At 51.1% G+C, this 12,087-nt stretch overlaps 2 protein-coding genes across 2 annotated transcripts in view; one reads left to right on the top strand and one right to left on the bottom strand.

Moving 5' to 3' along the window:
- Positions 1 to 855: 855 nt before the first annotated feature.
- SSRP1 (structure specific recognition protein 1) lies at positions 856 to 10,162 on the bottom strand. The gene is made up of 17 exons (XM_069471401.1): positions 9,995 to 10,162; positions 9,333 to 9,505; positions 8,703 to 8,888; positions 7,976 to 8,081; positions 7,486 to 7,676; positions 7,153 to 7,383; positions 6,910 to 7,013; positions 6,678 to 6,806; positions 6,193 to 6,414; positions 5,388 to 5,460; positions 4,832 to 4,970; positions 4,634 to 4,679; positions 3,163 to 3,292; positions 2,542 to 2,712; positions 2,263 to 2,351; positions 1,576 to 1,768; positions 856 to 1,350 (listed from the first exon to the last, which is right to left on the bottom strand). The coding sequence occupies exons 2-17, from the start codon at positions 9,384 to 9,386 to the stop codon at positions 1,279 to 1,281; spliced, it is 2,136 nt and encodes a 711-aa protein (XP_069327502.1). The 5' UTR covers positions 9,387 to 9,505; positions 9,995 to 10,162; the 3' UTR covers positions 856 to 1,278.
- Positions 10,163 to 11,942: 1,780 nt separating this feature from the next.
- The window catches only part of P2RX3 (purinergic receptor P2X 3), a 28,193-nt gene continuing 28,048 nt past the window's right edge, over positions 11,943 to 12,087 (top strand). The window contains exon 1 of the mRNA XM_069470016.1: positions 11,943 to 12,061. Coding sequence (XP_069326117.1) covers positions 11,943 to 12,061 — 119 coding nt within the window. The remainder of the gene's footprint in view (positions 12,062 to 12,087) is intronic.

A 12,087-nucleotide genomic window follows, 5' to 3' on the forward strand; every position in this document is an offset into this window, starting at 1 on the left:
AGGGGCCAGCCCCAGGCTGGGTCTCGAGCGAAACTGACGCAATCCGGCTACAAGCGCCGGGGAAAAGGGCCACCGAGACGACTGCCTAGACTGCCCAGCCTCAGGCCCAGCCGCCTGCACTGATTGCAGCATCATAGAGCCACGGCTAGAAAGAAGGTAGCCGTTGGCGGACTGGAGAGGTTTCCTGTTACAACCACCTGAGTCCTCCTGAGGACGTCCACAACGTGGCCTCCCCACGTGTGTAAATTCAGGCTTACAGCCACCGTGAGGAAGTCTGACAACTCTAGTTTCCTCGTTGGTGCCCTTTATCTCCTTTTAGGCCCCTTTCTCAGATATAGGTTCTTACCAACCCTAAAACTTGGTATTTCCTTTTCCATAAGAACAAAAGCTTCATACATATTCCATACCTTTCCATCTCACCGCACCCCTCACCACCACCACCCCACACACAAACATCGTCCTCTCCAACTCCCCAGCTCAGGTTTCCACTCCCCCAGTTGCAAGAAGGATAGTCAATCCTGATTATATTATCGAAAGCCTTGGAAGACCCTGGACTCATAGGTGATTAAGGATGGAGCCAAGAGCTTCCTCCCCCTAGCTGGGCTAATGGAGTGGAACTGTGAGAGTGACTTCCTAATCAGATCAGCTTTCATTTCTAAGCTCTCAGGTTGCTCATCCCGGCAGAAGAGGGTGAAAACCAATGCTTGTCCAGCCGGGAACAGAACAGAATGTACCTGGAGACTTGCTTCCCGGCCAGCCAAGAGGGCCCTGCCCAATCATGACACAATGGTAACCGCCACCAAGAGAAGAGGGAGCAATACAAAAGGGCCAGAAAAAATAGACATAAGGACATAGTTTCCAAAGTCAGTTCCCTTTATTAAATGATTTTCACAGACCAGAAATACAAAATAAAAGTAGAAATAGGCCCCAGTTAGGAGCTACAGGCCTGACCTCACATGACCCCTGCTGCGGCAACTTGAATAAGACAAGAAGCAGCTATATCCCTAAGGTCGGGAAAGTAGGATGAGGATTTGGATCCTGCATTACCCTGCCTCCCACCCAGTCTCTCCCCACATTATAAAGAGCCATCCTCATGAAGCAGCAGAGTGAAGGGGCCTCCCCTGCTGCCCCAGTGAAGTGCATACCAGCAGGACAGCTTGTTCAGATGGCACAGAATCCAAGGGCTACATTTCTTGAGGAGAAACTGGTACCAAAACATGGGTGGGGAGCCTGGGGGTGTGACAAGGCAAGCACAAAGAGGGAGAATCCTCCTCCTCTCTACTCATCGGATCCGGATGCTGAGTCTTCTGAGCTGGGGGGAGTACTGGCTAGTTCCTCTTCTTCGGAGTCCTGAAAACCAAAGGTCTCTTAAGGGGAAAGGTGTGGAGTCTTGGCTGGTCTCCTGGCCACTCTCCATTGGCGAAGAGCCCCCAATTCCCTACCCCTCCCTACAACTGCAGCACCCACCTTTGGAACCTCAGAATCCCATCCACTCCAACTCATTATGCTTACAGACCACCCCCCACACGCTCACATGCCCTCACCTGCCCAGCCCCACAGCCCCCACAGGCACACCTCACTCCGCCTTCTCTTCTTTTTGCTCTTGTTCTCTCCTGAAGAGCTCTCATCACTAGACACAAATTCTTTGCTCTTGAAGCTCTCACTTAGCTGCCTTGACGACGAGGATGACTTGGATGAGGAGCCCCTAGAGGGCGTTGATTTCTTCTCCATCTTTACCTTTACTTTCTTCTTCTTCTTTGACTTGTCCCTATGTTAGCAAGAGGGAAAAGGGGCTGGGCCAAACCTCTCCCAGCTTTGACAAGGCCTTTCCCAATCCCAGCCACACTGCCCATTTCACTCTGAATGTAAACAGCCATGTCACCGGAAGGGAGAGCATCGTAAGTGAGCAAACCAAAAGAATCAAGATCATAGCCTGAAGCAACCCATGCACAAAACTTATTTGATATTTCTTGGTTCATCTTTAAAAATTCATGTGAATTGTGCATTGTGCCCCATAATAATTTAATTCCCCCATACCTTCAAATAAAATGGACCCTCCAGGAAAATGGGCTGTGTTTACCGGTGACTTGAATCCCTACCACATCACCCATGCTTGGGCAATGGCTCCCAAGTTTGAGAACACTGCCCTACTGTGGTCAAAAGCGTATCTACTATCCTTAACATTCCAGTGCTCACCTCTGACCTGCAAAAAATACTCTGCCAAAAAGGCAGTTACTGGGCCATGTTGTTCCCAACACTCACCTCTTGGAAGACTCGCCTCGGCCCCCTTCATATTCTTTCATGGCTTTTTCATATTCCCTCCTGGCATCCTCAGCCTTGCGATCCCACTCCTATCTCACACACATACACACACACAAAAACAGCAAAGACTGAGATCTCTTCCCCGATGCAGGTGAAATCTATACAGAAAGGTTCCGCCAACAGCTCACTCTGGCCCCTCTGTCAGTTACATCACCACCCCAAGAAAGCCCCTCTCACCAGCCTATGAGATTCACCACCCCCTTCTCTGCTGCTACTCACCTCTTTCTTCTCTTTGGACATTCCTTTCCAGATCTCGCCTGCCTTCTTGGAAAGATCTGTGATACTGATGCCAGGGTGGTCTGACTTGATCTTCTCTCGACTGGCATTGAGCCACAGCATGTAGGCAGACATGGGCCTCTTGGGGGCATTGGGGTCTTTGCCTTTCTTCACCTACGTAAGAGAGAACTCAAATGCCTTCAGCTATCTATTTCCCTCAGACCACTCCCCCACGACCACATTCTCCCAAAGAAATTATTTGGATCACCGAACTTGGGGGAAAAAACCAGAGGAAAATAGCATCAGGCTAGACTGAGAGTTCCCTAAGGGCAGGGATCATGTCTTCCCCTCTGTCCCCCAGTGCCTAGCTTACTAGGGACCCCGTTTCCTCTGGGCTCCTGAGACAGAAGAAGCCTGTCTGCTAATTCAGATCTTCTAGAAGCTAATTACCTCAGGACCAGAGAGAAAAATTTCCAAGATGATACCCCTCAAGGTAATAATTACTGGCTACAAAAAGCAGCCCCAGGAAGACGAATCAACAGGTCCTACTGGTGGTAGACAGAAGGTAAAGAGAATGGATTCCCGACACACACCCACCCCTCCCATCTAGAGGAGAGTCTGCACCTCCATAGGCTTCTTGCGGCTCTTGCGATCCTTGGCCATCTTGGCCTTTTTGAGCTGTTTCCGCTTCTTCTCATCCCGGTCACTGTCACCCTCATTACTGGAGGAGCTGGCTGAGGCATTGCTATCAAACCTGCCAGAACGTAGGGTTTACACTCAGGGAGGGAAGACAGGACCCCATAGCCTCAGGACAGGAGCACAGTGAATCCAAAGACACTTGCCCAGAAAGGACGAGGGAGGAAGACCAGAGGACAGCCTCCCCCCACCAATCCCCAACCCTGCTTCCTCCCATTTGCTGAGGTGGCTTCTTCCATCCCCTCTCCACACCCAGACACAGCAATGGGTTAGTTATTGAATCAGTCAATGAAAAACAAATGAACCAACAGGTTTTAGCTGCTCTCCTTGGTCTTGGCCTAGCCCAGGTCCTAGTCCATCCCCAGGACATGGCCCAGGTCCACTTCACCACTTCCCTTAATCATCGTAATCTACCCTACAGTCCATTCTGATTAAGAGGTAATTGGCTACTACCAAAAATGAGGAAAACCAACTTCAGTGCAACCCAGTGTGCACCCATATGGCAGATAGTCCTGCCAATACACATGAAACTCTTCAGAAAATGGAACTACCTCACACCTATACACTGCTGGGGTTTTTAAGGTACTTTCACAAGCATGTGGCAAGCTGAACTAGGGGACTCCTGTTGGATGTTTTTTCTGGAGTTTTCTGCTGCCCAACATTCATTCCCAATCCTTCTGGATTAAGACAGTGGAGTCCCAATTTCTGTTAGGAAATACCTTGTCCCTACTTAGGAGGGGCTCACCCCAACCACAGGCTCTAAAGGTGGGCACTCGCCTCGTCCTGGCCCATTGGAGCCATGCACATCCTCCTAACTCAGGCTAGGAGGAGGCCGTTCACTATGCTGTTCACCAAGAGAAGAGACACTTCCGGGTATTAAACCAGTAGGATTAAGCCTGCTCAGAGCTTCTGAAAGTCACTGGGCACCCCATGGGACAAACTTATCTAAAACTAAGAAAATTGGAAAAAATAGATCTGAGTGCCTGGATCCAGTAGTGCCAGAAGCCAGGTGTATCCCCGGACTCTGCAGTTACATGAACTCACAAAATTCCCTTTTATGGTCAGTTTGAGTCACATTTCTGCCACTGGCAATCAAGAGCCTTAACCAATCTGGCACAGGTACTACTGCCATTCACAGACGAGGAAACAGATTCAATGACTTGTCCAGCAACTCCCAGTGAGCAGGTGGGCAAGCATGGGCTCTCATTCCAAAACATGTCTTGTACTTATAAAGCCCTTGCCAATTTCTGAAATGTTTTCATGTATCGCTTCATTGGAGGTCACTTTCCCACCCTGAGTCAGTGCCTAACGCTGGGGCACACGAAATGTCCAGAAATCTTCTGGTCTCTCAAGCTTGTAGGTCACCATCTCACCCCAACAAGGTACAACCAAAACTCACTCCTCTGCCACATCTTCTTCCTCTTCACCTGGGTTGAATGACTCATCTGAAAAAGGACAAAGGATGTATCAGCTTCCCCTCAATGGAAATCCCGCCCCCTTTCCCAGACACCCATCTGTGGCCTAAGGGCAAGCCCCACCCAGGCCACAAGGAAGAGAGTCTGACTGTCCCTACGCCCCAGCACTGAGGCTAGCCCACCAGTTTCTTCTCCTGAGTCATCGCTGCTGTCGTTGGCATTCTCCTCCCGGATCTTGCCCTCCTCCTTCATTCTCTCCAAGTAGGCATCATGCTGGTCTTCATCAGAGTCGGCATACTCGTCGTAGCTGGGGTTCATGCCCTAGCCAGGGAAGAGATGGGAGTGAGGACCAACTCGCCCTCAAGCCACAATCCCTGCACACTCAAAAGCACTCCCCCATGCCTGTAAAGCCAGAGCAGCAGCTCCCAGAAGACCCTGGGGCTGGAATGTCCACACACAGCCAACGTGCAGGGCCTGTGCCCGGGTACTCCTGCCAACTGGGTTAGTCCAAGCCCCTCCCTCCCTCAGCCCCACTCAGGGCTCTTGAGGGGCTGCAGAGACTGATCTAAAGTCATGCAGAGGAAACCTGCACCAGGAAGGGAAAGGGTCACACGCACCTCTTTTTTCTATAAGGGTAAGAAGAGAAGAGAGAATGAAAAAGAAGCTGGAAAAATCTCTGCCCCTTTCTCCCCTACAGAAAGAACAGGAGAGAGGCTCTTCCTTCCCACACAGAGGTACCTCTTTCAATCCTCGGTTTTTAATGTTGAGCTTTTTTGCGTTGACAAAATCAAACAGCTTTCCATACTCCTCCCTGTGAGGGGAGATGCACTGTGTCAACAGACAGGTAGGGCCAACACAGGGGTGAAGTAAACAGTGTTCTGACACCGATGGGCCAGGGTAGACTACGGGACCTGGAGCTCTTGACCACACTATCCAACCCAACAGCTCAGAGACCCCCCCCCCCCCCAAAGGATAGCAGCAAGGAAGAGTCAGACATTAGCCCTGACAGAGGAACCTGCATGGCTCTGAAGAGCTCTGGGAAAGAAAAGGCAGAGAGGAGTGTGTATCTGTTTACCAAATACGCACTGAGCAGGGCAAGAGTGCGGGAGAAGGGATGTTTCATCTTTTTATTGGCATTTCATACTTCACAGGGTTGATACGAGGATTAAACATGAAGATGTTTGCAAAACATTTAGGCTACAGTGAGCACTCAATAGACATTAGCTGCTATGTTCTCGAGCACAAAGCTCATCCCAGGAAAGAAAGAGACAGAATGTCCATCATGGGGGGAGTGGAAGAGAAAAAGGGCTAATGCTGAACACACATAGCTTTCACGATATGGAAAATAACTTTTTTTTAACAAACAGAAGGAAAGCAATGGAGAGGCGTCCAAATCTGCTTACTCCAGAGAAAAGGACTAAATCCCAATGAAGCAAATGAAAAATTCTGCTCAGGGCTCAGAGAGGGGCCCCGGCCATGCTAGGCTGCCGTTCGAGGGTGGAGCAGGACCAGGATGCCCAGGAGTGACTGGCGGAGCTCTCACCTCTCAATGCTGCTGAAGGTATACTGAGTGCCCTGTTTGGTCTCAATTTCAAAGTCAAAGGAGCGAGTGGTGGTGGTGCCACGGGCAAAGTTGACAAAGGAGATCTCATCGAAGCGGATGTGCACGGGAGGCTTGTGGACATAGATGAAGCCCCGCTCCAGCGGGTACAGCAGTCCTGAGCTGGCCTTGTAGGAACAGGTGATGCACTGGGCCCCTGAGTGCCTATTGAGTGTGCAGGGAGCCCAGTCAGCGCCAACCTCAGCAGAGCCAAAGGGCATATCTAGCAGCAGTGACACGTGTGTCCTCAGGCCCTCAACTGAGTAAATCTCACTAAGCTGCTCTGACGAAGGTGCTGACACCCATGATGACACAAGGTCCCATCCAGGCCTCTAATAGGCTGCATTCCCAACTCAAAAGGGGTTTAACAAAGAGTCCAGGCATTTCCCATCCCCCGGCAGGCCGGGGCCCTGGGCCTGCACTCTCACCCTTGGAAGTTGCCTGGCACTGTGATCTTGCGGTTCACCAGTGCTTTCATGACCCGGCTGACCATCTCGTAGAGGGATCCTGACATGTTCTTGGTGAGCCGCCCCTCAAAGCGCTTCTCCACCTCTTCCCTACAAACAGAGCAAGATGAGGTCACAAGCACTACTGACTTCTAACAGCATGCCTGTCTCCTGCCTAAACAGTGGCAGGAAGCAAGTCCAAGGAGACACTCACTCGTTCATGTTCAGAGTCAAGGAGATGTCCTCGTCCTTGGAGAAGAGGAGGATCAGGAAGTGGTAACGGGTTTGGCCCTGCTTGATGGGGGGATCCAGGCTGATCTGGTAAGGAAAAGAAGACAGCAAGATGTTCCACAAGAGCTTGCAATTAACCAACAGAGAACCCTGAACCCAGTGAGATCTATCTGCTAAAAACTGAGGTAACAACCAGAATTATCCACCGCCCGGGGTTGCTGCTTACCACAAAGAACATCTGGCGCTGGTCCTTGTGAGGCAGCAAAAAGAGACGCAGTACCGTGGTATAGGGGATCTTGTAGTCAAAGGTCTTGCCGTGCAGGTGCAGAAAGGTGGGGTAGATCCGAATGTCATAACGACCACGGGGAGTCAGACACTGCAGCTCCCGGAAGATGCAGATGGCATCTCCGGTGGCTTGGATTACGTCCGCCTTTGACAACACGTTCTGGGCAAAGGCCTGCAAAGGCACACTGGTAATCAGGCAGCAGGCCCCAGCTCCCAAGCCAGCCAAGGCCTGCTAAGCTCCATCTGTTCTCAAGGCAACCAGGGGAAGCCTCACCTCAACAGGGTCCACACCATCCTCTTGTGTAGGAGGGACGTAGAAGCGCACCTCCATGAGAGACACCTCTGCATCATCGTTCTGGTGGAATTCCAATGTCACCTCATTCTTGCCTGTAGTGCACTGGGACACGTTGCTGAGGGGTATCTCAAAGACCGGCTGGTCACCAATGTCAAAGGAAAGCAGCTGCCCTGTGAGGAAAGAGCTTATCAAGCCACAAGCTCCTCCCCTAATGTCTGTATAAACAACATTCCCACCAAACTGGAAGTTCCATGAGGATAGGATACTGGGATGATTTTGTTCACACTGTACCCCAAGACCAGGCACAGTGAGTGCCTGACACACTGTAGGTGCTCGATAAATACACGATGAACATGCCAACTGATAGGGAATCAGAGACACGGGCAGAGGGAAGAGAGCAAAACAAGTTAAAGGCTGAAACCCTTCATCCTATTTTCTCCCCCAAACCTCAATCTTCCCTGGGACTCACCACCAAACTTCACTGTCCCCCAGTTCCAGCCCTTCACACATAAGTCCTTCTCCATTAGCTCAAGGCAATAGTGAGTTTTGAAGAAATCAGAGAGTTTCTCAAACTCCTGTGGGTGGAGGGGAGAAAGCACAATCCCAATAAACCCTGGTGGCCTTAACACAGACTTGAACGTCCTGGTATTATGTATTTCTGAGAAAACTGTCCCAAATACCCTTTATCATAAATCCATGCTGACTTAGCATCTCAGGCTCTAAAATTGCTTAAAACATGTTGAAAGAGGTTGCCTCTGGGAACTGGATCTCAGGTTAGGGGAGTAGAGTAAGAAATTGACATTCCTGGTTATGGGCCTCACAGTGCTATCTGAGTTTTTAAACTGTGTCCAGGTATTGCTTTAATAGAAGTAGGAATTAAAACCAAGTCTTTAACTCAAGCAGTTCAAATTCAGAAAAGAAACCCAAACTGAAGCATCAAGATTCTGAACCTGGATAAAAGTGGAAACCACCATCTAAACCAAGACAGGAGTAAATCTTCTGGAGTCAAGGGACAAGGAAACTCACAAGACTTCGATACTCAAAGCTGAATACTGTTTGCTTAATGGCCTCCGTAGCTCTGCTCTAAGGAGCTCAAACTAGCAACTACATGGTTATCAGAGGAAGGAACCCCAACTCTCAATATTAAAGCAAGATGGCACAGTAAAAAGGAGGCTTATACCAACAGGACATCTCACCGATTCTCGAAAGCCATCATACTTGTAGACATGGCCATTCTTTGTGAGTAGTTTAAGTCCATGACCCAGAGCTACACGGCGCCAGATGCCTTCTGTTAACTCCCCAGCCTGGATGTTGTCCACTTTGCCCGTCTTGCTATTCTTGAAGATGATGCCCTGGCGGCTCAACCTCAGCCGACCATCATTCTGTGGGAAAAGCAGGCCCAGATGCATGGGGACAGTACATAGCATGTGCTGGGTACAATTCTCCACGCAACACCCATTCTGGCTGCTAGGGGGCTGGCCAAATTAGCAATGCAAGAGCAACAGCTGAAGTGGTGAGGGCCAGTAATAAGAGACAAGTGGCCAGGAAGTCTGGAGTCTAAACCTGGCCCTGACATCCAGAACACTTGCAGGTCCTCAGTTTCCTCCTTTGTAACACAGAGATTTGGGATTGAACAGCATATACGGTCCCCATGACTCTTGAGACACTCAGCACTGCCTTGTGTTGGGGGAAACACCAGGTATACACGTTGTACAGGGTCTTCCTCTTCCAAAGTAAAGCTTATGAAACGAAGCTCTTGTTAACGGATAAAAACTCTACCCTCCTTCCCTCTCTCCACCTGTATTAAATACCCAAGCCATTCTCACCATGGAGCCTTTCACCTCCTGATAGACGTCGTTGAACTCCAGTGTCTCTGCCATGTTGCCCTGCCCGTGGTGGCCCGGGCACAGAGCCCTAGGCTGCACAAGGGGAACCGAATGAACTGCGAGCTGGGCCCCAACTCCTGGGTGGGTGTGCAGATACTCAGCGGGTTGGGAGTCTGAATTCAAGAGAGAGATAGATAAGCAAGAAATACAACACTTCACTGTGCTCACGGATGGAGCCAGGTGGCTTGTTCTGGCTACGCCTGGGATGTCTCGGCATCTCTTCTGCCTGGAAACCCACAGGCGGGCTTTGCAGTGCTCGTAAGGCCAGGCCCAGGCCTGGCTGGAGAACCGGGCCTGGAGTAGCGCTTACTTCCCAACCCCACATCCGCTCTGGGCGCTCCACTGGGAGCCATGGCAACGAGCAGCGGAACCACAGGGCCTGCCTGGAGCCTGCACTTTGCCCGCGCCCCAACTCAGCTCAGAGTGCAGGGTTTCCCCTCGCACCGTTCCCACCACGGCGCGGCCCCAGACTCACGGTTCACCCCTCCCCATAAAATGGATTCGCCCGCTGCCCGCGGATTCGAACGCGGAACGGTCCATTTCGAGCGTCCCGGGGGGGGGAGCGGGCCCTTCCCTGGGGCCAGGGAATGCCGACCACCTACCTCCTCAAGCTGTAGCCTCGCGACCGCCCGGGCGCGGGAGGTGGGCGCGATGGGGGGGACACGGAGGGGGGCGGGGACGCGGGGGATTGGGGGGGAACGCTGGGGAAGCTTTTCCCGCGTGCGCGGCCCCGCGGCCCGCCACCGGAAGCCGCGCGCGGACCATAGAGAAGACGAGCTGGCTATAGAGGCACAAGGCGACCCGCCTACGAGACGGTCACATAGAGCGTCGACGACTCTGGAGGACCTGAAGGAAGGGTGGTTGCGGCGAAGTCCCACCCAGGTGGCGTCTGACGAATAAATGGGACCGTGTGAGGCTGTTTAGAAAGCTGCAGACACTTCCTCAGTGGAGACCAAATTCTAAAGGGAAATTGTGTACTTTTGTCTTTTATTTCATGAGACTTTCTCCGGGGGAGGGGGGGCTGGTTTGGAATGATGCAGGTCACTCTCTTCTGCCAAATAGTTTCTGTGGCGTGGAAAGGAGTCTGTGGGACAAGAAGAAAATTTAAAGAGTTGTGGAGAGAAATGCAGGCGTTGGTGTCTTTGTGACTGTACTGCTCTCTGGCTGTACTGTGGAGTGGGATTGGGTCGTTTTTGAAAAGAGTCTACACCCAAAATCTTCACATCCATAACCACAATTTATGGATCCCCCGCAGGAGGCTGGCAAATGTCAGTATCAAGTTCAAGTGCTGGTGTCAGATTCTCCCTGGAGGCAGAACTGATTTGAAACCACATGGTCCTGGGGTTGCGGAAGCCAGGCCTCCCTCCTATAGTCCCAGGGTGCATCTTGCAAAATCACAGAGGGCCAGACCTGGAAGAGATGTTTGAGTTGTTCTACTCCAACCTCCTTTTACAGATGGGGAAACTGAGACCCAAAGAAGCGCTGCCCAAGGTCTCAGTGAGTTGGCAACAAAGCTGGAGACTAGAACCCAGTTCTCTTCTGTCAGAATCACAGTGACTCTATGTTCAGAATGACTGATTATGTATGTCCTGTACAAAGACATTAGGACAGAATATTTAAACTCAAGATTTCTCTGACAATCATTACACCAGTCTGCTAACTCAATCCTGAGATAAGAGATAACAGGAATGCACCCTTGTCTCCCCTGAACTTATAGCTTTAACCGCTGGTTATGGCTATTCCAGCACTCTCTGGCAATATAAATTCATTTGAGAAACTAGTGAACAAGTTTCAGGAAAACATAATCTAATGAATGATTCACGTAACTAAGCTGACAGTAAAAAAAAAAAAAATGTGATAACTGTTATGCTACAGGTAGACCTTCAGCCATAGCCAACTGGAGTTATAAATATGTGACTCTTTACTCATCCCAACCCCGGGAGTCCCAGAAAAATGTTCAGGAGACCCCCTCCCCCTAATCCATGCCACTGGAGGCAACTCAGGGGAAGGAAGGGGATGGCTGCAGAATTGGGTGGGATTCAGCAGACACTCAGGAATGAAGGAGGTCCTCAGCACAGGCAAGGCTGTTAAGTGACTGGGGGATGGGACACTGCAAGGGGCTTTAGGGAGAGCGTGAGCAGCTGGTGAGCTGGAGTGAGGATGCAGCAGAAGAGAACAGAACAGAAATAGTAGACGGAGTGCAGATAAAACACAAGTCCCAGAGGGCCCCCGCCAGCTACATCCCAGGCAATCAGGAGCCCAGAACCGGAGACCCCACCCCTGCTGTGACATCACAGGGGAGTGGAGTGGAGATGAACATAAAGGGGTCCCCCGCCCTGGCCCTGGCATCTTGGCAGCCAGAGTGACAAGAGCAAAGAGAGCCTGGACACTGACTAGGGTTGCCTGCCTGAAAGGAACAGGCTCCCCATTCCTTGAGCCCCTCTAAGCTGCCGCTTCCAGGCTGTGATCTCTGTCTCCCTGTCCCAAGGACCTCGCTCTCCTGAGGCTGCTATCCGGGCTGTCCGAGTGGTCCCTGAGCACTCTCCCGGCATGAACTGCATATCAGACTTCTTCACCTATGAGACCACCAAGTCGGTGGTTGTGAAGAGCTGGACCATCGGGATCATCAACCGAGTTGTTCAGCTTCTGATCATCTCCTACTTTGTGGGGTGAGTCTGTGGCCCTTCAGGTCCTA

Source organism: Eulemur rufifrons, chromosome 6, assembly GCF_041146395.1.
Source record: "Eulemur rufifrons isolate Redbay chromosome 6, OSU_ERuf_1, whole genome shotgun sequence".
In the NCBI taxonomy this organism is placed as follows: domain Eukaryota; kingdom Metazoa; phylum Chordata; class Mammalia; order Primates; family Lemuridae; genus Eulemur; species Eulemur rufifrons.

Bases quoted from the DNA above. Each gene is read 5' to 3' on its own strand.
- SSRP1 (XM_069471401.1), bottom strand. From the start codon at position 9,386: ATGGCAGAGACACTGGAGTTCAACGACGTCTATCAGGAGGTGAAAGGC. The intron at 7,677-7,975 runs GTGAGTCCCAGG...CTTTCCTCACAG, and splicing joins GGGGACAGTGAAGTTTGGTG to GGCAGCTGCTTTCCTTTGAC. The intron at 5,461-6,192 runs GTGAGAGCTCCG...CTCCCCTCACAG, and splicing joins ACCTTCAGCAGCATTGAGAG to GGAGGAGTATGGAAAGCTGT.